This window comes from Amblyraja radiata, chromosome 20 (assembly GCF_010909765.2).
Source record: "Amblyraja radiata isolate CabotCenter1 chromosome 20, sAmbRad1.1.pri, whole genome shotgun sequence".
Lineage (NCBI taxonomy): Eukaryota > Metazoa > Chordata > Chondrichthyes > Rajiformes > Rajidae > Amblyraja > Amblyraja radiata.
Window position 1 is genome coordinate 10,869,446 of NC_045975.1, and position 23,995 is coordinate 10,893,440.

General features: G+C 46.0%; 1 protein-coding gene across 6 annotated transcripts in view; it reads left to right on the forward strand.

Moving 5' to 3' along the window:
• Nucleotides 1-259: 259 nt before the first annotated feature.
• The window catches only part of hipk3 (homeodomain interacting protein kinase 3), a 155,967-nt gene continuing 132,231 nt past the window's right edge, over nt 260-23,995 (forward strand). For 2 of the 6 annotated variants that reach the window (XM_033038802.1, XM_033038805.1), the window contains exons 1-2: nt 261-594; nt 18,029-18,124. In XM_033038802.1, the coding sequence (XP_032894693.1) occupies nt 18,100-18,124 (25 nt within the window). In that variant the 5' untranslated portion in view covers nt 261-594; nt 18,029-18,099. Of the gene's footprint in view, nt 595-2,133; nt 2,482-2,699; nt 2,721-18,028; nt 18,125-21,022; nt 21,211-23,995 lie in introns of those variants that run through there. The other 4 variants (XM_033038806.1, XM_033038803.1, XM_033038804.1 and 1 more) reach the window with 4 other exon arrangements.

The following is a 23,995-nucleotide window of genomic DNA, read 5'->3' on the forward strand; positions in this document are numbered from 1 at the left end:
CGGAGGAATTGGGAGTAGGGGATGGAGTCTTTACAGGGGGCAGGGTGGGAAGACGTGTAGTCCAGATAGCCATGTGAGTCAGTGGGTTTATAATGTATGTCGGTCAGGAGTCTGTCCCCTGCGATGGAGATGGTGAGGTCAAACGGTGCAGGTCACGCCCCTCTCCTGGACCCGCCCCCTCTCCTGGACCCGCCTCTACTGGCCCCGCCCCGCCATTGGCCCCTCCCCTCCCCGGGCCCCGCCCCTCCCCGGGCCCCGGCGCGCAGGCGCAGTGCACGGCCTCAGGCGGACATGTTGTGGTGGATCAGCAATCGGCGGCCGAGCGGCGCCGCCTTCCCTTTCCCCCTCTGAGCCCCTCACCGACCTCCCTCCGCGCACCGTGTATGGGGCGGCCGAGCGGGCGGTGCGGCTGAGGCTCGGGGCCGGGGACAGGCCGGGCGGCCCCGCTCCCGCTCCGCGATGGCGGCAGCGGGTTGAGGGGGCAATGGCGCGGGCTCGGCTCCGGATCGGTGGCGGCGGCGGCGGCAGCAGCTGTCGGACCGGCACCGGGCACCGGGCCCGCGGCTCCGCTCGGCGATCCTGCGTCCCGCCAAGGTAAGAGTCGGCCCGGTTGGGGGGGAGGGGGGGGTATGTGTCAAGGTGAACAAGGGACTCCATGGTGGTCTGACACTTCCCTGCCCACTCGTCCAGCCCCCCTCTCTTCACCCTCTGCCCCTTTCTCCAAAAGCTTCATCACTCCCAGCCCCATTATCCCACCGCCTAACTTTCTCTCCTCTCCTCCACTCTCCCCCGCCCTCTCCCCACCCCGGTCCCCTCTCTCCCCACCCCGGTCCCCTCTCTCCCACCCCGGATCCTTTCTCCAACTACTCCCCCAGCCCCATTATCTCACTCAATGCCACACTTTCTCCCCCCCAACCTCTCCCCCACTCTGCTCCCCATTCCACTCTTCCCTCTCCCCCCCCCGCCCTCTCCTAATCCCCCTATTCATTTCCCGCACCCCCGATCACCTCTCCCCCACCCCTGATCCTCCCTTCTCCAACTACCCCCAATCCCCTCTGTCCCACCCCTGATTCCATCTCCCCCAGATCCCTTCTCCCACTCCCCAGCACCGCATCTCCCACTGCCTCTCTCTCTTACTGCCCTTGCCCTCACCCCCCCCCATTCCTCTAACCTCCCCATTCCCCTCTCCCAACCCACCTTGCACCTATCCCCCTCCACCCTCAATTCCCTTTTAACAACCCTGATCCCCACACAAAGCCCCGCACTTTCCGTGATCTATCTCCCATGTACTCCCCCACTTCATTACCCTCCTCACCACCCTCCCTGTCTGCCCTCCATGACCCTTACCAATCCTACATACCTCCTGTCCCTCATAACCTCAGTCCCTGTCCCCCTTGACTCCCCCGCTCCTGTGACCCCTGCGCCCCCTTGACCCTCCTCCCCACACCCCATGATCCAACCTTCACGTCCCTCACCCCGATCTGCCGCAAGCAACACCCCACGATGCCCATGATCCCCTGCCCCCCCTTGCCATCTTCCCTCCCCCCCCCCACCACCCCGCTCTCTGCCCCTTTTTACCAAGTTTTAAAACTCCAGTAGATGTGCCCATCTTTATATTTAGTGTACGAACCTGCAAAGAACCACTGTTTAAGAAAAACAAAACGCTTTCCCCTGAACCGTTTGTGAATGTCAGCTGCAGTGGGGTCTTCTCGGGACTGTTGAGTGTTACTGCATTGGCCAGATAGCGGACCTACCTACCTGGCCCCAACTCGTGCCCTAATAAGGCTGCTATCCTGATGGGATATGGTGCTCTTGCTGCGGAAAACATTTGCTCGTGTGCAACAACATTTGCTCGTGGCATGCTAGTAAATCAACAACGGCAGGCAGAAAGGCACCCTGAAACGAGATGACCTCCACGGATATCTTGTTCCGAGTACACCTTGTTCGTTAACTATACTGCTGCTGTGCATGTTCTCAGACCGTGAAACATAGTTTTCGAAGCATGTTAAATGTGCAGTGTTTTAAATGGGATGTGAAGCCAGATTTGTGTCTTGCTGGGCAGTTTACTTTAAATATGATCTCATGTTAGCACACAACGCTGTGTGACTCCTGCAAGCTACCGTCTGATGGATGAGGTTTCGGGTTGCACTGAAAAGCTAGCTGTTTGTCAGCTCTCGGGCGCTCGTGGGAATGTCCGTGGCGGTGGAAGAAGGGGCTCGGTGGGGAGTGAGGTGATTCTGGAGACTGAGGCAAACTCCGGGATCCCGATCAGACCCGTTCCACCTCGTCCCTGAAAATGAGTCTTTCTTTTTTCGTAAACTCGCATAGAACGTTCCAGAAAGAAACACAAGTCCGAGTTAGATCAGCCAGCAGGTAGATTTACAATCTGGTGGTGTGCCAGTCATTGGTAATTTGTGGATCTTTCCGATGCCTGGATATCAGCAAGCACGGAGAAAGCTGCTCTCGTGCTGTCGCACGGAGGTAAATGTCGCTGAAGGTTTTGAAACACTGTATTTTAATTTTTTCCTTCTGCATCGGAGATTCTGGGCTTCCTTTTTCCATTGAGATCTGGGTCATGGAGTAGCGACATACACAGGAACTCATTCCAGGAAAGCATTCTTTAAAGCTCTGGATCGACCAGGAATGGAATACAACTGAAAGGGCTGAGGCTCCTTGCCTTCAGTCGGGGCTGAAATTTTTATTTTTTTCGATTTGAGAAGGTCAGTTAACGGGTGGAAGGCAGTCCATGTGTTATTTCTGTGAGTTTTTAGCCAGCTGCTTGCTGGGGGAGGGGGAGGGGGAGGGGGGGGGGGGGGGTAGAGAGAATGGTGATTGCTGAAGGGGGTGGGGATGATCCCTCTGTTCATGTTGACCTGACAGCTGCACTTGCTGAAAAGTGACTGTTACAGTTGTATTCGGAGAAGGGTTTGCAGAGGGTCTCTGGCCCCTGACTTTGTTGCCGTTGACCGGGGACGTGTAAGGCTGGACCCGTCTTTCTTCCCTTATCCTGTTGTAAAAGGAACCAAATGTAAAGCTGTAGATTGGAGAGGATTCTTTGTTGCAATGCAAGAGAGCTTATGGTGGTGAATTGTAAGCAGTTTTAAATGTTCAAACCTGTCGAATTTGAAGCTGTAGCTTGTAAAGCAGGGTTGTGTATACGGACAAGTGTACACAAATGGGCACAGAGGTAGAGTTGCAGCTATCCAGCGCCAGAGACCCAGGTTCGATCCCGACTACGAGTGCTACTTGTATGTAGATTGTACGTTCTCCCTGCGACCGCGTGGGTTTTCTCCGGTGCTTCGGTTTCCTCCCACACTCCAAAGGCGTACACATTTGTAGGCTAATTTGGCTAGGGTAAAATTATAAATTGCCCCTAGTGCTAGTGCAGGAGGCGCTCGCTGGTCTGCGCGGACTCGGTGGACCAAAGGGACTGTTTCCACGCTGTATCTCTAAAGTCTAAAAGTTGCTTTCCCCACATGCCGTAAGCTGACATGGCCTACGACAAGAGAAGGAAGTTCCCTCCCCTTCGTTTTTGTGGGGTTTCTTGGGTTGTTGGCTTGAGCTTCCTCTACCTGTCAGTTTGTTTCTCAGCAGAGTTTTAGCATGAGTAGGAAATGAGCATAGTTTGGTTCATAGGTACACAAAATTGCTGGGGAAACTCAGCGGGTGCAGCAGCATCTATGGAGCGAAGGTTGGTTCATGGTCTGCCTCTATTGCATTCACTTGAACTGTGAGGAATATTGCTTTGTTGACATCACCATTCAATACATTGCTGCTCATTGACAATGGGAGCGCAATGGAGGGTTTTGGTATTAGTGTATTGTTGTCACATGCGGTGAGATACAGTGCAAAACTTTTCTAGTGCAGTCCAACATATTCCAGTCGCTGCCATTTGAACTCTGGCCTTAGGTCAGCAGGCTGCAAACAACCTTAGTGAGAATGCCAGGCCTGTTACACCATCACAGTATTCAGTTCACTGGCTGCCGAGCATTATACCTACTGTTTGGCATTTTGGAACATTGATTCTTCACAGTCGAGATAGGAAGATGATCTTATTCTAGCTTGATCAACAAAGGAAAATCAAAATTATTACGAAAATACCGAGTGCATAAAATTACTGTTTTTTGTTGGCGCTTATTTTGCATGTTTCCTATGCTTATAACTGTGACATTTATAAATATTTAAGACAGACACAAAATGTTAGAGTAACTCTGCAGGTCAGGCAGTAACTCTGGAGAAAAAGAATAGGTGACATTTCGGGTTGGAACACTTCTTCAGACTCACTGAGGTACTCCAGCATTTTGTGTCTCTCTTCGATAGAAACCAGCATCTGCAGTTCCTTCCTACAAATACTTAATTAGGTTGTGAACATTTGGAACATAATGAGATCAAGAAAGCCGAGATCTAAATGCAAATCTTTATTTTGAAAGCTAAAGATTGGAACAGAAAGATAAACCAGCAGATCAAGATAAAGGGGAGTATGCAACACAAACATGATGAGCATCACATGCCATTGGGTTGGAGTAGATTGTTCCTGCTCTGTTAAATTATTTTGTTGGTTTGGGCTGATGGAATAAATGTAATTTTGTGGGAGCATTATTGGTGATGTTGAAGGGAAGAGCAAGTTGCAAGAATATCAGTGTGTTTATCACTGTGGGGAACTGGACGAAGAAAATAGTTGTTTGGTGCCCTTTATAAAGAAGTGTAAAACGGTTGTTGTTTCTTGTGTTGAAGATTTGGGTGTCTTCCACACTTGACTTTCTGTCATGAAACCCATGTAGTTACCTGACAGATGTGCTGCTAATCCTCAGTGGATGTATGCAAGTCAAAGTACTGCCTACTTGAACTGAGCAAGTCTTGAAGGAGTTGAAATATTAGCAGTGTTTACTGCAGAGTTGTGTTCTATTTGCCAAAGCCGTTCAGGACATGGAGGGTTAAAGTGCTTTTGCTGCATCAGCTGTTTGGGCCTGCTCCATTGGCACAGCTGGGCGTTAGAACCAGCAAGTGTCCGGTTAAATTACAAGAAGCTTTCAACGTAAGTGCTGTGGCATGGCTCAATCGCTTCTTGCTTCCTATAATGCAGAATTCAACTGTAAATGACTGGTTTCAGATTGCATTATCTACATGTAGATGGGCACACCTGCTGTTGAGGAGGCTGTGGGAAGGCAGTAATATGATCCTAACAATATAATTTGCAAGGAATACGTGCCTCTGTTAAAGTCAGCAGTTATCTGCCCCTAGTTGGGCATTTTAGAGGATAGCTGTTAAAGGTAGTAGCATCGTAACAGTTGGATAAGTAGTTTCTGGAGAATATTTATTTTACCCTGCAGTGGCTCATGTCAGTCACCTCAGTGTGTGTGCATAGTTAAGTCTAGGCCCAGACCAGTTAAGGAGGGCTGGTGAGGAACTAGTTAATTTGTGGCTAGCTAACGGCTTTAGGACCAATTCAACTGAAAGCCACAGTTCATTTTCAGACATTTTGGAGCTAAAATTGATTCTGAAAGCCCTTGCAGAGACATTTGAAATCCATAAACTGAGATAACCAGTTTAGTTTAGATATACAGCGCGGAAACAGGCCCTTCGGCCCACCGAGTCCGCACCAACCAGCGATTCCCCACACACTAACACTATCCTACACATACTTGGGACAATTTACAATTTTACCAAGCCAATTAGTCTACAAACCTATAAGTCTTTGGTGTGCGGCAGGAAACAGGAGATCCTGGAAAAAAAACCACGCAGGTCACGGGGAGAACGGACAAACTCCGTACAGACAAGCACCCGTAGTCAGGATTGAACCCGTGTCTGGCACAGTAAGGCAGCAACGCTAGCACTGCGTCACCATGCTGGCATTGGGATTACTAGGTTAACAATGCAATCCCCATACCGCTGGAGAGATTGGTCATTTGAATAAACGCACACAGAGCTGTAGATGCTGGAAGCTTGAGGGGAAAAAAACAAAGTGCTGGATGAACTCAGTGGGTCAGGCAGCATCTGTGGAGGGAAATGGACAGGCGATGTTTGAGGTCAGGATCCTTCAGACTGATTGTAGCGGGGCGGGGGTTGGAGAGAGAAGAAAGCTGGTAAAGAGAGATGGGGGCTGGACAAAGCCTGGCAAGTAGTAGGTGGATACAGGTGAGGGAGGAGTTGGTTGACAGATGGTGGAGTAAGCGACAAAGGCTAAAAGGGAAAAGGAGACTAAAGGGTGAGGAGAGGGGGAGTGAAATGAAAAGAACCTTTGGTATTCTGAAAAGTTTCTCTCCGTCTTTCTGATGTCGGGTGTAAGTGTTGTTCAAATTCAACCCGTGCCTGAGTCAGAGGTAATAGCCCGTGGTGGCCTGAGCATGCCAGAACGGCCTGTTTTTGGTCACCCACCATATTGAGGGCAATCACTGAACCTGTAATCCTGTGATGGCTTTGTGTTCACTCCGGGTTGATTAGAGTAAGGAGGATTTTGACTCCTTCCCTTTCTGCCTTTGGTTTAATGATTGTGAAAAGCGTAGATGGTTTAAATTCAAAACAGAAAATGTTACCACAAGCTTTAATAGCATTCTGTTGTAGAATAGTTTTTTTTAAGCATCTTCATTACCTCAGTTTCTACTCTCCTGTCTTTGAGGAGTTGGCTGAGTATGAGCAAGTTTCATCCACCCAGATCCAAAAAGATTTGTTTAACCGGGATCACTTGTTTCTGCTACAAGTGGATGAGCTGCACAGAACGTAACCGGTTGAAGCTGAATGTGTTTGTGTATTTGTATGCATCGCATTTTAGTGGCCTGAGATGCACTCTTGTTCCAGGAGACGTTTGGAGATGAACTTGCATTTTGAGTTGGAAAAAGTTTCAAGTTCACAATGAGCTAAACTAAAATGAGTCTTTCGCAACTGCAATGAGAGGAGTGTCGGCACAAGGTTAAATATGAGTGATTGCAAAGCTGAGGCAGTATACTCAAGCTGTTTTGCTGCTTCTGACAGGAGCTGTAACAGTATGTGATTCACTCTCAATCTGAAGAAGGGTCCTGACCCGAAACGTCACCTATCCTTTTTCCCCATAGATGCTGCCTGACGCACCGTGTTACTCCAAATTTTTGTGTGCATCTTTAGTATTTCATATTAGATGCCTGGGGTGATGGTGTAAGCAGATACGGTAGTGGCCTTTAAGTAGCTTTTAGATAAGCACACAGAGATGCCGGGGATGAGGGATATAGATCAGGCAGCAGGGATTAGTTTCATGTCCGGCACATACTTTGTGGGTCAAAGGGTCTGTCCTTATACCATACTTTTCTATGCTCTAGATTGAAGGGATAGGAAAACAAAGCTAGTGAACATGATTATGTCTACTTTGCACAATAGGGATAATTAGTCATGCAGCACAGAACCAAGCCTTTTGATACACCGTGTCCCTGCCTACCATTAGTACCCATCTGTACAGATCCTATTTTCTGGCACTTGGTCCCTTGCATTTCATGCCATCTCATCTGAAGTACTTATTAAATGTTTGTGAGAGTTGGTATCTGCCTCCACCATCCCCTCAGGCAGCCCGAAGTGAGAAATTAAAAATAGGACCCGAGGAAGACAGAAAGCTAGAATGCACTAGGAAGGAACTGCAGATGTGGTTTAAACCAAAGGTGGTTATAAAATGCTGGAGTAACTCAGCAGGTCAGGCAGCATCTCTGGAGAAAAAGGATGAGTGACGTTTCTGGTTAGAACCCTTCTTCAGACTGAAACGTCGCCCATCCTTTTTGTCCAGAGATGATGCCAGACTCGCTAAGTAACAACAGCACTTTATGTCTACCTTCGGTAGAAACCACATCTGCAGTTCTTTCCTAGTGCATTCCAGCTTTCTGTCTTCCTCGGGTCCTATTTTTAATTTCTTACTTCTTACCTTAAACCTACGCCCTCCTCTATTTTATAGAAACTTTTGCTACAAGAAACAATTATCTCACTTTCTATCCTATCTATGACCATTACAATTTTGTATTCCTCAATTTGATGTCCACAACAGCATCTGCTCCAAGGAAAATAAAGCGACCCTATCCAGTATCTCGAAGTTACTGAAATGGTCCATCCTAATTATTATCATTTTGGATCTCCTCTGCACCCTCTCTAGTGCAATCATGACCTTCCTGTAGCCTGGTGACCAGAACTCCCTATCTTTCCAAGTGTTGATTAATCCTGTCCCTCAAAATATTTTCCATTAACCTCCTACCCACTGGTGATAAACTTACAGGTATGTAATTACCTGATTGATTCCTGCAGGCTTGCTTAAATAAAGGTGCCATATTTGTAGTCCTCCAGTCATCTTGCACCTCAACTGTACACAATAAAGAAGTCTCTGTTTGGATGTCTCTGTTTCCAGCAATCTCGTCACTTGTCAAGCCTGAGATGCAGCTCATCGGCCTAGCGGGAATAACCCAGCTTTAAGTCCCCTGAGACATCTAACATTTCCTAATTTCTTACCATGGGATAAATATGCTGCTTCCTCACTATCATGTCTGTGTATTTCTATATCAATCATTTTGATCAGCAGATTGATGCGATTGATTAGTTTATCTGTCATTTTCTCTAGCAAGGTTCATCCGACAGAGTGTGTGTATTTGTGCGCATGTGCACGTATATGTATGTGTGAGTCTTATAACTTGGGTGACTCAAAGTACCAGTGCTCCTATGTGTTCTGTAATTGACCAATATATCATGTGGCACATTGTGTCCCGGTACAAAGATAATCCGATTGCTTGCTTTCTTTTGTTATCAGCTCTAAGCACAGTAGTTATGATCAATGCCTTTGTTTACCCAATGCAGTTGCACGGCAACAGTCTTGTCTTGGCGGGTGTGTTGATAGTTTTATGCTGAACTCTGCGATATGCTAGAGGGTGGCTATACAGTCATCAAGGTGGAAGGGGTTTGTTAGCAGATGCATTTAAAAGAAAAAAATCCTAAGTACTTAAACAGCATTGACCAACAAAAACAAGGGAGGTTGTGTTTACATTTTCCAGAACTAGGAAAGCACAGAGGTTTTACTGAGTGCATGTTTCAGTGTTGTGTGTTAGACAGGCTGTCATTTTAGATAGACTAGTTTGTCACGGACCTGTTAACCCATTCAGTTGGCGTTTACAAGTTCACTTTGGATCTTCATTTAATCCCAGCTGATGATCTGGTCACCGAAGAAAGAGTGAGAATTGTACAGCGAGGCTGCTGCCTCACAGCGCCAGAGATCCGGGTTTGACCCTGATCTCAGGTGCTGTCTGTGTGGAGTTTGCACCTTCTCCCTGTGATTATACAGGGCTCGAAATTAACGGTTGCCCAGGTGCCAATGGTCACCTAAAGTTTCGCCGGGCAACCTAAAAGCCGAGTCATTTTGCCCAGCTTGTGGACAGCGGACGGCCTGATGCAAACTGTGCCGCCGTTTCTCAGAGAGCTCCTACCTTGTTCCCTTCCTTGCCCTGTGGAGTTGCTGCTTGTTTGTGAACCAGCGGCTCAGGCAGCGGATTGGCACTCGACTGCAAATTCTTCTGTTGCTGTTGTTCCCTCAAAGGGCCTGTCCCACTTTGCGATTTTTTTTTTTCAGGCGACTGCGGAGCGTCAGTGATGGTTTTATAGGGCGTCAGTCACTGACGCGCCGCAGTCGGCGAAAAAATCGCAAAGTGGGACAGGCCCTTTCAGGGAACAACAGCAACAGAACAATTTGCAGCGGTGTTGAGCGCCAATCCACTGCCTGAGCCGCTGGTTCACACACAAGCAGCAACTCCACAGGGCAAGGCAGGGAACAAGGATAAGGCACCTGCTCTAGCCACTGAGTATAAATACCCACCACCCATTTTGAAGCAAGGCGAGGGGGCAGGGAGGAGGTGGGGGGTATTGTTCCCAAAGTCTGCATTTATCCTATAGTCAATGTTACTAAAACAGATGATTTGGAGTAGATTTTGTGCAGTAGTATTAGTGGGATCTAGCTGTCACAGGCTGGGTCCACAAATGGGGGGTGTCAGGGAAAGTGGGAGGGGAGGTTGGAAAATGGGAGAAGAGGATGTGAGGGGAGGGGGGGGGAGTGGAGAAGGGGGAGAAGAGTCGAGCGGGGAGGAAGAAGAGGGCGGAAGGGAAGAAGGGGGGGAGAGAAGGCTAGGGGGGGAGTGGAGAAGAAGGGATGGGGGTGGGAGGGGAGTGGGGAGTTCAGTCTACACTCACTGAATCCATCGCTGTGAAAAGTAGAGACAGTGATTTGGATCTGGAAACAGACCAACACAAAATAAAACTGAACGATTCAGACATCTTTTCATTGGCACAATTGATTTTATTGTATTAATTTTAATATATTAATGTTTAAAATCTATGCATTGAAGGAAGAATATTTTACAGCCCATCAGTGGTCCCTAACCCCAACCCTAACCCTAACAGGGCATCACCCGCAGGACAGCATACGTCAACGTGTGACACGGCGCACGACATAATGAGACACCCATGTGTCGCTCCTGGATTTTGAACATTCCAAAATCCTGGGGCGTCAGGGAGACACCGCGTGCAACTACATGCTTCACGACGCGTCACGACCTGACCACGACGTGACAACCTCTTTGCAGGCTGTCGCCGAGAATGTCGCCTAAGTGGGACAGGCCCTGAAATCCCTCACCCCACGGGAGGGGGAGATAAACTGCAAACACACCTGCCCGCGTTTGGTCCATATCCCTACAAACCTGTCCTATCCATGTACCTGTCTCTGACCCTGTCTTTCTTTCTGTCTCTCTCTGTCTCAGTGTCCCTGTCTCTCGCTTACCAGTCCTCCCCCACTTTTTCATCAGAAACCCACCCAGAAATTTGGGCATTGAAGCTCCCCCGATGCTCCAGTGTAGTACCAAGTAACAGCCATGTTGCTGAAAGTGTTGTTGTGATACAGCATGGTGTTCCTGAAGTCCTACACCAGAAGAGCTACCAAACATCTTCACCCTCCTTGACCTCGTCCTTGTCATACTGGCAAGTTCAGCTGAGGCTGAGCGAGGCTTCAGCCGGCTGAAGCAGCTGAAGACCAGCTGAAGTTCCCTCGAGGACGACCAGGTGACGGATCAGCTCCTCATCATGCTGCATGCCAGTAACATCAGGACCTTGGTCCCCGGCCAGCCATCAGCTTGTGGCATGCAGGAGGGATGAGGGCAAGGAGGCCTGACAGGGGAGAAGACTCAGCTGCCGCATCTGCCTCAGGACCTCACCCTGACAGTGACAAGTCTGATGAGGAGGATGCTCTGCTCGGGAGCGACTCAAATGACAATTAAAGTGACTTTTAGATGTATTTGAACAGCTCTGTCTTTACTATGCTTTTCAGGAGATGGTTTAAATATCAAACAGAAAAGTTACACAAGTTCTCACCAATATAATGTTTCTGTTCATTTAAAGTTGATAACCACCTCCCCCCCCAAATTTTTTTTTTTAATGCCTTGCTGGGCAATCTCACTTGCCAAGTTCCATGATTTATTCCATAGTCACCTACTTCCATGACTCATCTTCTTAGTGGGCACAGAGTAAAAGAGGTACCATGTAATTCAAAAGTATGGTATAGGTCTGGTCAGGTAATAATAATAATACAGTAACAAGAATGGTATGGTACAAGAAAAAGAAAATCAAAGTACACTTCCATTCTCTTTATTTATTTTAAATTACAAAATCCTAGAGCAGAAAGGATATATTATGTATCTATTGTTCCTCTCTTGATGTTGTTACTGTCTACCTTCAAAGGTGTCAAACAGATAGATTCAATTCTTTATCAACTTACCTTGCTGTGACTGGGCACAACAGAGATTGATGATTGAAGATTCAAGAGGAAAAGACCCATGCTATGGCCATGTCATGATAATTGTCGGTCCTTCACAGAAAACATGCTTGCATCAATCTGTAGTGTGCATGGTTAAGCATATATGTTACCATGGTCCAGGATTTATTGACACAGTTTGATCATAAGCTGAATAATCCAACCACATTTTTGTCTGGAAGTGGAAAGAAATTATAAAAATTGCATTCATTGCAACGTGTAAAAAGAGTTGAGATACTGTATTATAATTTAGCTGCATGTCATTGTGGTATATATCATGTCTAGATTGGTGAATATGTTTAGTTTGTGACTTTATTTGAAGCAGAAATAATATGTGAATCATTCATTGAGCATAATTCCGACAAGTAACTACGCACTTCGTCCGAGCACATTATCGTACGCGTCATGCAAGCCATCTTAAATGACCCCCTACACTGTCATTCGGCAACCTAAAAAGCCGCCGAGGTTGCCCGGCTGGCAAAAGCGAAAAAAAGTTAAGTGAGAGCCCTGCTATGGGTTTCTTCCGGGTGCTCTAGCTTCTCCCACATCCCAAAGAATTGTTGGTTTGTTGGTTGATAGGCCTCAGTAAAATTGCCCCTAGTGTGTAGAGAGTGGATAAGAAAGTGGAATAACGTAGAACTGGTGTGAACAGTTGATCAGTGGCCAGCATGAACTTGGTGGGCCGAAAGGCCTGTTTCCCTGCTGCATCTCAAAACTAAACTAAGCAAGGAGGGTGCACGTGCATGCATATGTTGCATGTATATGTTTGCTTGAACGTGTGCTTAGAGTGCTGAGGGTAGAAATTAGTGAAGATGTATGCCCATGAGTGAGTAATGGTATGCAGTCAACCTAGGTCTGCACTTCATCCTCCAGCACCTAGACCGCCAGGATTTTGTTGGATGATTTTAGCTCTGCATTCAACACCATTGTGCCAGAGCTACTACACTCCAAACTCTCCCAGTTGACTGGGTCTGAACTCCTCTGTCAGTGGATCACCAACTTCTTGACAGACAGGAAGCAGCATGTGAGGCTGGAAAAACAGATCTCGGACCCGCAGACCCTCAGCATATGAGCACTGCAAGGCTGCTTACTCTCTCCTCTCCTTTACTCTCTCTACACCAACAACTGAACCAATACCCCACTTCGGGAAGTCTGACCACCTGGCAATTCGGCTCAAGCCCACCTACACCAAGAGGCTTAAGGCACAGCCAGTCACAGTCAGAACTGTTAACACCTGGACGGACAGTGCACAGGCTAGCCTGCAGGGATGTTTAGAGGCTACAGACTGGAACATCTTTAAGGTGGCCACAGATGACATTCATGAATACACAGAGGCTGTGAGTGACTACATCAGCTGGTGCACATCTATATGTGCCCTTCCCAGAACTGTGCGTGTGTTTCCAAACTAGAAACCTTGGTTCAATGGAAACATAAAACAGAAGATCAGGAAAAGGCAGGAAGCTTTTAAGTCAGGAGATCAAAGGGAGTACAAGAAAGCCCGGTACGAGCTACAGAAGTCCATCAGAGCTGCAAAGAGGGCTTATTCCCAAAAACTTGAAAGCTTTTACCTAAGTAACAACACACGCAGTATGTGGCAGGGAATCCAAGCAGTCACAAACTACAAGAAAACAGTACCAACCACAGACCCCCAGGATGTCACCCTCCCAGACAGCCTTAATACCTTCTACACCAGGTTTGACAGACTGAACACAGACACCCCCTCAAAAGCCCCCTGCAACCCCACGGACACTGTTTTTCAGGTGACACCCACACAGGTCCTGAAAGCTCTGAGGCAGGTGAACCCCCACAAGGCTGTGGGACCAGATGGCGTCCCTCCTAAAGTTCTGAAGGCCTGTGCAGAACAACTCACTGGAGTGTGTAGACATCTTCAATCTGTCTTTAAACCAAGCAGTGGTCCCCCGTATTTTTAAATTTTCCACCATTGTACCAGTTCCAAAAAAAACAAACCCATCCACCCTGAATGACTTCAGGCCAGTGGCACTCACGCCAGTTGCCATGAAGTGTCTAGAAAAACTGGTTCTCACACATATCAATCACATGGTCCCGGGCACGATCGACTCCCTCCAGTTCGCCTACCGCCCCAACCGCTCAGTGGACGACGCAGTGGCCATTGCTTTACACCACATCCTGCAACACCTGGACAGCAGAGGAACATACGTCAGAACGCTGTTCCTGGATTACAGCTCGGCATTTAACACCATTCGCCCGGGCAGGCTGACTGAGAAGCTGACAGACCTCGGCGTCCCGACTCCCACCTGCAACTGGATCTTGGATTTCCTGACTGAAAGACCACAGGTGGTGAGGATGGGAAGGAGGGTGTCTGCAGAGCTCACCGTCAGCACAGGATCACCACAAGGCTGCTGTCTCAGTCCCAAACTTTTCACCCTGTACACACACGACTGTGTCTCCACACAGGAAAATACCATCATTATTAAGTATGCGGATGATACCACCATCCTGGGCCTCATCAAGGGGGGGGACGAGTCAGGCTACAGGAGTCTGGTGAACGACATTCTTGCCTATGGTGAGGTGAACGACCTAAGCCTCAACACAGACAAGACAAGAGAAATAATAATGGACCTCAGAAAAAATCCATCCCCCCTGCAGCCCCTCATCATCAAGGGGACTGTGGTGGAGAGGGCTGACAGTTACAGATACCTGGGATTACAAGTAACATCAGATCTGAACTGGACTTTGAACACTGCAGCCACAGTGAAAAAAGCCCAGCAGAGACTGTACTTCATCAGGCTGCTCAGAAAAGCTGGTCTGCACTGTCGCCCTCTCACCCAGGTCTACAAAGGACTGATAGAGAGCATCCTCACCACAGGCATCACGGTGTGGTATGGAAACACCACACAGACAGAGAGGAAGGCTCTGCAAAGAGTCATAAAGACTGCAGAGAGGATTATCAGAACGGAACTCCCCTCCATGGACACAATCTACACACAGCACTGTCAAAAAAGAGCAGAGAGAATCATCAGAGACACACTACATCCAGCTCACTCCCTGCTCAAACACAAAAACTGCACATACAACCTCAGGCACAGACGAGCAGACAGCATCGCCACAAACAGAACACGCTTTTTTAAGAGCTTCTTCCCTGCCACAGTGAGACTCTTGGCCAAAACAAAATGAACTGATGTCCTGACCTACCTCATAGCGTATCATATTATATCATATTATATTGTCTACTGGGCCTGTGCAATTTACAATGCAATCAACACTTTTATATAGGGTTTGTGCAAGTTACAATGCTCTCACTTTCTCCTTTATATAGGGTTTTAGGCACTTTCTTTTTTTATTTCTAGAGAAGTATATGTTTTTATAGATTATGTGTCTTTCTGTGTGTCTTTTTAATTTGACTTGACTTGACTCTCTGAACAACCGCACAAGAGTTCCTATGTGTGTAAGCACAAATGGCAAATAAAGTTTTTGACCTTTGACCTTGAACTGCACCTCCACAGATTCCTCTGTCAAGCTTCTCAGGTTTGTGGACGACACAACCCTGATTGGACTGATCCAGGATGGGGAGGAATCTGACACAGCTGGCGTCCTGGTGCCTTCGTAACAACCTGGAGCTCAATGCTCTTAAGACAGTGGAATTGATAGTAGACTTTAGGAGAGCTCCCCCTCCCCTTCCCCCCACTCACCATCAACAACACCATAGTCACATCTGTGGAGTCTTTTAAGTTCCTTGGAACCATTATCTCCAAGGACATGAAATGGGGGGCCACCATCGACTCCATAGTCAAAAAGGCCCAACAGAGGATGGACTTCCTGTGGCAGCTGAGGAAACACAATCTGCCACAGGCAGTGATGGTCCAGTTCTATTCTGCCTTCGTAGAGTCTGTCCTCACCTTCTCCATCATGGTCTGGTTTGGCTCAGCCACCAAGCACGACATCACAACCTCGACACCCCCCCCCCCCCCCCCCCCCCCCATTGACGAACTGTACACTGCAAGGGCCAGGAAGCGAGCGGGTAGGATCATCTCTGACCCCTCTCACCCTGGACACAAACTCTGAAGCACTTCCCTCTGGAAGGCGACTCCGGACTGTCAAAGCCACCACTGCCAGATATAAAAACAGCTTTTTTTCCATGAGTAGTAGCTCTACTCAATAACCAAAAGTCTGTAGCCTCATTTTGCTCTGGTATTTTATTTCATTCACATGTTTAAACTATAATGTTTAATGTTTTATGTGTCATTCTTAATTGTTGCTGCCTGTCGTGTTGTTACTTGCGAGCGGAGCACCAAGGCAAATTCCTTGTATGTGTACATACTTGGCCAATAAACTTATTCATTCATTCAAAACCCTGCAACATATTTCTGCTTTTGTTTCCACTGAAGCTGTGATCTTGCAGAGTCTTGCTCTGGAAAACATAGCAGAGAATTTTGGGGGGTAATCCTTGGGGGTCTCCCATTCTTGCATAAGCTCAGTTAATTAGTTAATCGGGGCAGGGCTGCATGTTGATCAGACCAAGTTGTTAATTATTCTAGCTGCTGAAAGAAAGATTGCTTAGAATTAAATGTGTAGGAAGGAACTGCAGATGCTGGTTTAAACCGAACACAAAAAGCTGGAATAACACAGTGGAACAGGCAGCATCTCTGTAGAGAAGGAATGGGTAACATTTTGGGTCGAGAGCCTTCTCCAGTCTGAAGAAGGGTCTCGACCCAAAACATCATGCTTACAATGTGCTTAGAATCATGTGCTCTTAACTTCACTTTTCCTTGCTAAATTCCTCTCGGTATCAACTTGCACCATGTGGAACGATTATTCAATTTGACACCAAGCCACAGGAAGAGGCATAACGTACTGGAGTAACTCAAAGGCAGCATTGCTGGTGAACATGGACAGGTGGCGGGGGGGGGGGAAGGGGATGAAGGGATGGGTTTAAGTATAAAATTTAAAAACCGGGACGGCGCAGTGGTAGAGTTGCTGCCTTACAGCGCCAGAGACCTGGGTTTGATCCTGACCACATGTGCTGTTTGCTCTCAGGATGACAATGCACCAGATTGTTGACTTCTGTGTATTTTCAGGGAGTATACTCATAATTCATTTCAGTGGATCATCATTGCAAATAAAGGATGAATATATACAGAATTTGTACATTCTCCGTGTGATCGCGTGGGTTTTCTCCAGGTGCACCCGCACTCCAAAAATGTGCAGGTTTGCAGGCTAAATGGCTTTGGTAAAAGAAAATTGTAAATTGGCCCTAGTGTGTAGGAGAGTGCTAGCTGGTGATCACTGGTCGGCTCGGACTCGGGAACCGAAGGGCCTGTTACCGTTTGTTTAGACTTAGATTAAAGTCTAAATCTAATGTTTAGACGTTAGATGTCTCTAAAGTCCAAACATGACCTTCCATGGTCATTTGGAACATCATTGTGGCCATGGAAACTCACTTTTCATTCAACTGCACAGTTCGTTTTTTAAGACTGATCGGTTGTGTCTGCTCTCGCCCTTTCAATGCATCTGAGTCCCTTGCCACTTGTTTGTAAAAAGACATCTCAAGTCAGATTGATTTTTTTTTATTTGTCAATCTTCATTCTTTGTCTATATTTCTTCACCCCTTCGCAATAGAATGTTTTTTTTCTCTCTATCAGTTCTGTACCTTTTGTGATTTTAAATGTCTTTATCGGATCTCTGTTCCAAGGACAGAAACAGCATGGGAGAGGTCAATAACCCAGTAACATAACAATACGGGTGGATTATTGTCTTGCAACTGTACATCTCCCATATCTCTGTAGGTAGTACAAAAATCCACGATAGATTAATCATTGGTTCAACAAATCCAAGAAAACCTCTGTGGTTTGCTTTCAACTTTTGACTAAATCCTGCTACCTTTCAAAAACTGTCCCTTTGTGTTGTTGCCAGGCCAGCTGTTATATTCTTAGTATTGGAAAGGGTTTATTTAGCACACAGGCAATCCAAATTGAGGCCAATCTGCCAAAGTTAGACCTATTCAAAGAGCGTTATTAAAATTAAAGAGCTTTTCAATTAACCAAACAGCCTGTGCGCTGAAAAATCTGTCTTGCCACCCTATAATTTTAGTGTGTGGGTAATGCTGTATTTGATTAGTGATATAATCATTTGGTGTAAATTAACACTTTAAAGCTGTAATGGACTCTTGCTGTTCCAAATCAGCAATGCATGATAGACAGTTCCAGATAATTTGCAGGCTGTTTTAGATAATCTTTTCAATATGTTTTGTTTTCTCTTCAGAGCTCTGAGGAACCACTTGTTAATCGGAGCCAAAAGACTTCTAGTGAGACACTGGGTGCGCTAGATAAACCATGTTTATCCGAATGGACCACTTTGGTAGGGGAAGCTGCGAGTTGTGAATGCTCGTTGATAAATGTCAAGAGTGAAAGTGATTCTGTTCTTAGCATGTTTGTTTTTCACGCTGTGTGAAGTTCGATTGACCACACGTGTTGTGGCATGTTTTGTGCGATGCTTTCAGCTGCTGTTATCTTCACTTTTTATCGTCTCAGTGTTTTGTGATATATAAACGCTATTGCTGAACTATAGTATGTGATTTTCTGAGAAGCTCCTCGTCCCGTTCGGCTGTGCATTTGTTTGGTTAAAGTTATAGGCAGGACAATGGCACTTTTGCATTGTGCCACTGGATAGGAATGCATTGAACTGTGTAGGCTCCATTTAAACAGTTTATCAATGACTTGCCGAGCAGAGCAACAGCTTGCTTATTCATCTTCCGATCTTTGATCAGTCCGTTGTTGCAATCACCAGATTTTTACCAGTTGGCATAGATTTCTGACACTCAACCCACAATGACTGTGCCAGACATAATATCAGATTAAATTAATTTCCTCTGCCTGCACATGATCTGTATCCTTCCATTCTCTGCATATCTATGTATGTAAAGTGTAAAGCCTCTTAAATGCTCCACCACACTCCAGACACCCCCCTCCCTCCATTTTCTGTGCAAAAATTGTGTTTTTTTGGAAAATGAACACAGGAGTAAGATTGTGTAGATTTGTGTATACAATTTACATTGTCCCTTGCCTGGGATAGAACTAGACATTGCAGGGAATACACAGCAGAGCTAGATAGGGCTCTTAAAGTCAGGGGATAAGGGTAGAAGGCAAGAATGGGGTACTGATTGGGGATGATCAACCATGACCACATTGAATGGCGGTGCTGGCTCGAAGGGCCGGATGGCCTACTTTTGCACCTACTGTCTATTGTCTGTAAAAAGATTAAAGCTTTTGAGGTGTTGACTGAATTCTCACGTTTTCAGATGTCACTCTGGTCTTCCCTTTCCAGATCTGATAGATCTGCCCTGTGTTTGTTTTTGTATCTCACCACTCATCATCTGACCTCTTTAAATGCAAGGAAGCCTAGGATGGTGTATATTCGAGGAAGGTTATGGATCCACTTTTGGCACGTGATGCTCTTGAAGCCTTTCAGACATGAACCCAATTTTTGGAGCTGGTTTACGTGGGTCTTTACTTTGTTGGCACCCGAATCCTTGCATACTTTGTATATGGAATGCAAAATGATAATAAAGTATCAATCAATCAGTCTTTCAGTCGGGGCCTTTTTTCCATCAGTGCCAGGGTTTTGGGTTGGACGAGGTGGTATGAAGAGTGAGGGCTCTATTTCTGTTAACGTGTCAGGGGTCAACAGGACTGTTTTGGAAATTGGATAGAGGAATTTCAGAGTTTTTAAACTTGACCACAGTTTCATGAAGATGCTATCTTCTTTCTCCATGTAGTTACTTTGTGATTGGGATGGGTGACCCTCTTTGACCAATGCTAGTTATTAACGTTTGCCATATGACCTTTTCTAATACAGGGAGCTGATGAACAGGGTGGAATCAGATCATTGGTGCCTTCGCTACTTATTGACTTTAGCTACTGTGATCTTAGAAACACTCAGTCTCTTAAGGTTAATTTGAAAGGACAAGCTATTGTGGGGAAGTTGGGTTGTTTGCAGTTTTTATTGAGGGCTGAAACTGTGATTCAGTCAGCCTACTAATTCATTCACCTACAAAGCCCTCCACCATCTGCCCCCCCCATATCTCACTGACCTCCTCTCCCCCTACCAACCCTCACGGTCCCTCAGATCCACATCAGCCGGTCTCCTCTCCATCCACAAGTCCAACCTCCGCAGTTTTGGGGACAGAGCCTTCTCCAGGGCAGCTCCCAGGCTCTGGAACTCCCTCCCCCAACTGATCCGCAATTCCGTGTCCCTCACCATCTTCCAGTCCCGCCTCAAGACCCATCTCTTCACCTCTGCCTATCCTTAGCCCCACGTCCCCATCCATTTTCATCTGTGCATTAATTGCCTCATATTGTGTTTTGAATTGAATTCTGCCTTTACTTTGTGTACTAGTCATGTCTCTACTATTTATTTCATTCCCCTTACATGTTTTTCCTCTACCTGCTAAATTTTTGTAAGGTGTCCTTGAGACTCTTGAAAGGTGCCCATAAATAAAATTTATTATTATTATTATTATTATTCAAGTAATCATGTATCATTTAAGATAGCTAATGCCTGAAAAAGGGTCCTGACCGAATCGCCTTTGCGTTTTCCTCCATAGATACTGCCTTTCACTCTGAGTTCCTCCAGCCATTTGTTTTTTGCTCCGGATACCAGCATCTGCGGTCTCTTGTGCCTCTGGATAATGTAAATGTCTGCATACCAGACCCACATTATGTAGAATCGACAGCATAGAAACGGGACACTTGTCCCAACTTGTTCCTTGCTGGTGTTACCTCCTTTGAACCTACTTCATACAACCATATCTTGATGATGACACAAGGTACTGCAGATGCTGGAATCTTGCATAACACACAAATTGCTGGAGTAACTCAGCAGGCCAGTCAGCAACTCTGGAGGAAGTGGATATCTGCAGTTCCTTGTTTGTTCCATACAAGATTCCAACGTCAGCAGATCCTTGTGTTTTACGCAAGATTCCAGCATCTGCATTTCCTTGTGTTCAATGCAAGAATCCAGCATCTGCAGTTCTTCGTGTTATCCATGTTCTCCAGAGATACCGTCTGACCTGCTAAGTTACTCCAGCACTTTATGCTCCACACATATCTGGATGTTTTATTCCTCTCTCCCTGATATGCTGGTTCTCTTTGAAATTGTGTTTTACAATACAGTAAATCCTTGTTTTAACTGACTTCGTTCTAACGGGTTTCAGTTATAGCGGACTGACCTACCATTGTCTGCTTGTGCCGCTTCCAGGCTGGACCTTCTGCTGCCATCACTGTCCCACACGGCTCCAACAGTCACTTCCAGGCCCCACCTGCCACTGCCGTCCCCCAACTGCACTTTGGCCGTCCACAGGTCGCGACCATTAACTGCGCTGATCCCCGCCTCTCCCCCGGCCACCAGCAGCTCAACTCACCTGGATTCCGGAACCAGAATCTGAAGTAGGGTCTCGTCCCGAAGTGTCACCGATCCACGTTCTCCAGAGATGCTGCCTGACCTGCTGAGTTACTCCAGCATATTTGCCACTTTTATGTATTAACCAGCACCTGCAGTGTTCTACTACTTGTACAATGATAATAGCTTATTCGGTTTTAGCGGACTATCAGTAATAGCGAGTGCCATTCCCCCCCCCCCCCCCCCCCATGGTCCATGATAACGAGGGTTTACTACAAAAACAAGAAGAACATGTCAATGTTAGTCACCATTAGCCTGTTTGTAATTCAAAATAACTTAAAAAAAAAAATAAAGATGGAAAGTACCAAAATGTATTAATTGGGAAGGACAATAGCATTATGTTCTCTGCCTCTTCCTCCAAATCACGATGATTCTTTATTGTGCTGCCTGTAGAATGCTGTGAATCAACACTTTGGATATTCTGTACAGGGAACCATGAATTGGGTGACATAAGTAGCAAATGGCAAACTCAGAGCTCCCGTAGATTTTGAAGAAACAGGGGCAAAGATAAGCGGGAAAAAGCAGTGATTGGCTCTAGCCCGAGTGGGAGGAGAGTTAGAAGTGAGTTAGAGGGGGAAAACAGTTTAAAACTGAGGAATTTGGTTTGTAAATTGGTAAATTCTGCCTCCAGCATGTCCAAACCATTAATAATCTTATATGTTTCAATAATATCACCTCTCATCCTTCTAAAAGCCCAGCCGCTCCATTCTATCAACATGTTACAGTCCCGCCATCTCGGGAATTAACCTTGTGAACCTACGCTGCACTCCCTCAATAGCAAGAATGGCCTTCCTCAAATTTGGAGACCAAAACTGCGCACAATACTCCAGGTGTGGTCTCATGAGGGCCCTGTACAACTGCAGAAGGACCTCTTTGCTTTTATCCGTGCTTTTCATCTTGCTGCTTAGTTTCCTTTGGAACTTGCTCCAGGGGTAATTTTACAGGCAGCTTCTGTCCTAACTGCACACTTTTCCCAAGTAGAGAGGACTGTGAGATCAGTCTGCAGTCAGGAAATGGCCTCTTCACAAAATGCTGGTAAACATTTGCAACTAAGAACAAAGGATTATTTTTGGAAGGAACTGCAGATGCTGGTTTACACCGAAGATAGACACAAAATGCAGGAGAACTCAGCGGGACAAGCAGTATCTCTGGTGAGAAGGAATAGGTGACGTTTTGGGTTGAGACCCTTCTTCAGACAGAGTCAGGTATCCATGATCATTGTCTGTATGCCTCATTGTCACATTCCCCTCAGCCAACAATGAACCATTCTACATTTCCTTGAGCAGCATCTGCTTTGATCTTACACTTTACACCTTACACTTCCATATCTCAAGTTTCCCTCTCCCCTGACTCTCAGTCTGAAGAAGGGTCTCGACCCGAAACTCACCCGTTCCTTCTCTCCAGAGATGCTGCCTGTCCCGCTGAGTTCAGCATTTTGTGCCTAATAAAGGATTGTTGTTGTGTTGAGCTGACAGTGTCTGGTGTTTCTGGTTTCTGCAATTTTCAGTTTGTTTATTTACGTTTCTGGATTTACTTAACTTTTGGTTTATCTTTTGGAAGTTCATTACTGCGATCTCAACTCAGCCATGTGCACATGTTCTAGTGGCATGACAACCGTGAAAACACATTCTAAATTGGCTAAATGCAAATTCTATTTATGAGACAAAAGAAGCAAAATACTTTTAATGTATACTCTTACTAAAAGGCTATTATTCTACAGTAGATGCACAGTAAATACTGTAGAGTTCAAAGATTTGTGACACTGGAAGTACTTACAAGTCGGGGTGATCTGTAGAGAGACCTGATGAGTGACCTTTCAATGTTTAATCTCTCCTGACTTCTGCCCTGTCGCAGATCCATTGTTTTGTTCCTCGAACTTCTCAATTCTGGTAAAAAGTTATTTGATCGAAATTGCTAACTCTATAAATACACATAGACTTAGTATATTCAATACTTTGTGATTTTGCATCAGATTTCAAGCATCTACAGTTAGTTCCTTTCTTTTGGATTTGGTCGGTTGGTTGACCTGAGGATCACAATTTGTACTTTATTTTAAAATTACACTATTTAATAGTGGGGTTTTATTTTTACCTAATTGAAAATTTCATAGGGATTTTCTCTCTCTCTCTCTACTTGAGTAATTAGAATTGATTTGGTCAGGATGCTAAAAGTCATGAAGAATTTGGATAAAGAGAAAGTGTTTCCTATGACGTAAAGGATCAGTAACAGGTTGGCACACATTTAAGTTAATCGGTAAAACGACAAGCTGTCCAAAGGAAAAACATTTTCAGTTAAAGATTGATAAACATTTGCAGTGTGTGTGTAGATGCAATGTTGGTTGTAGATGCAATGGGATTTCAAAGGAAATTGGATAAATATGGGAATAATATGTCATTGCAAGTTGCACACACAACAGCTGTGTTTCACTTTGCACAAGCATTTGGTTGAGGCATAAACACGGAAACAGGAGCTCCTCCAGTTCCATATCCAAGTGTGCCTTGGTGATCAGGAGAAGATGACTCAAGTTTAGACTCTCTGGTGTGAAGAAGGGTCCCAACCCGAAGCATCACCCATCCTTTTTCTCCAGCTATGGTGCCTGACCCGAAGAGTTACACCAGCACTTTGTGTTTATCGTTTAGACTCCATTGTTCCATTGCATTTACGCGATGGCAATGAGAACATTTCACATCCGACAGTTGTATTGTGAAAGTAGTCCCACCACTCCACATTTTACTTAATAAAATCCCCACTGGAAACAAGCTGGTGACTCAT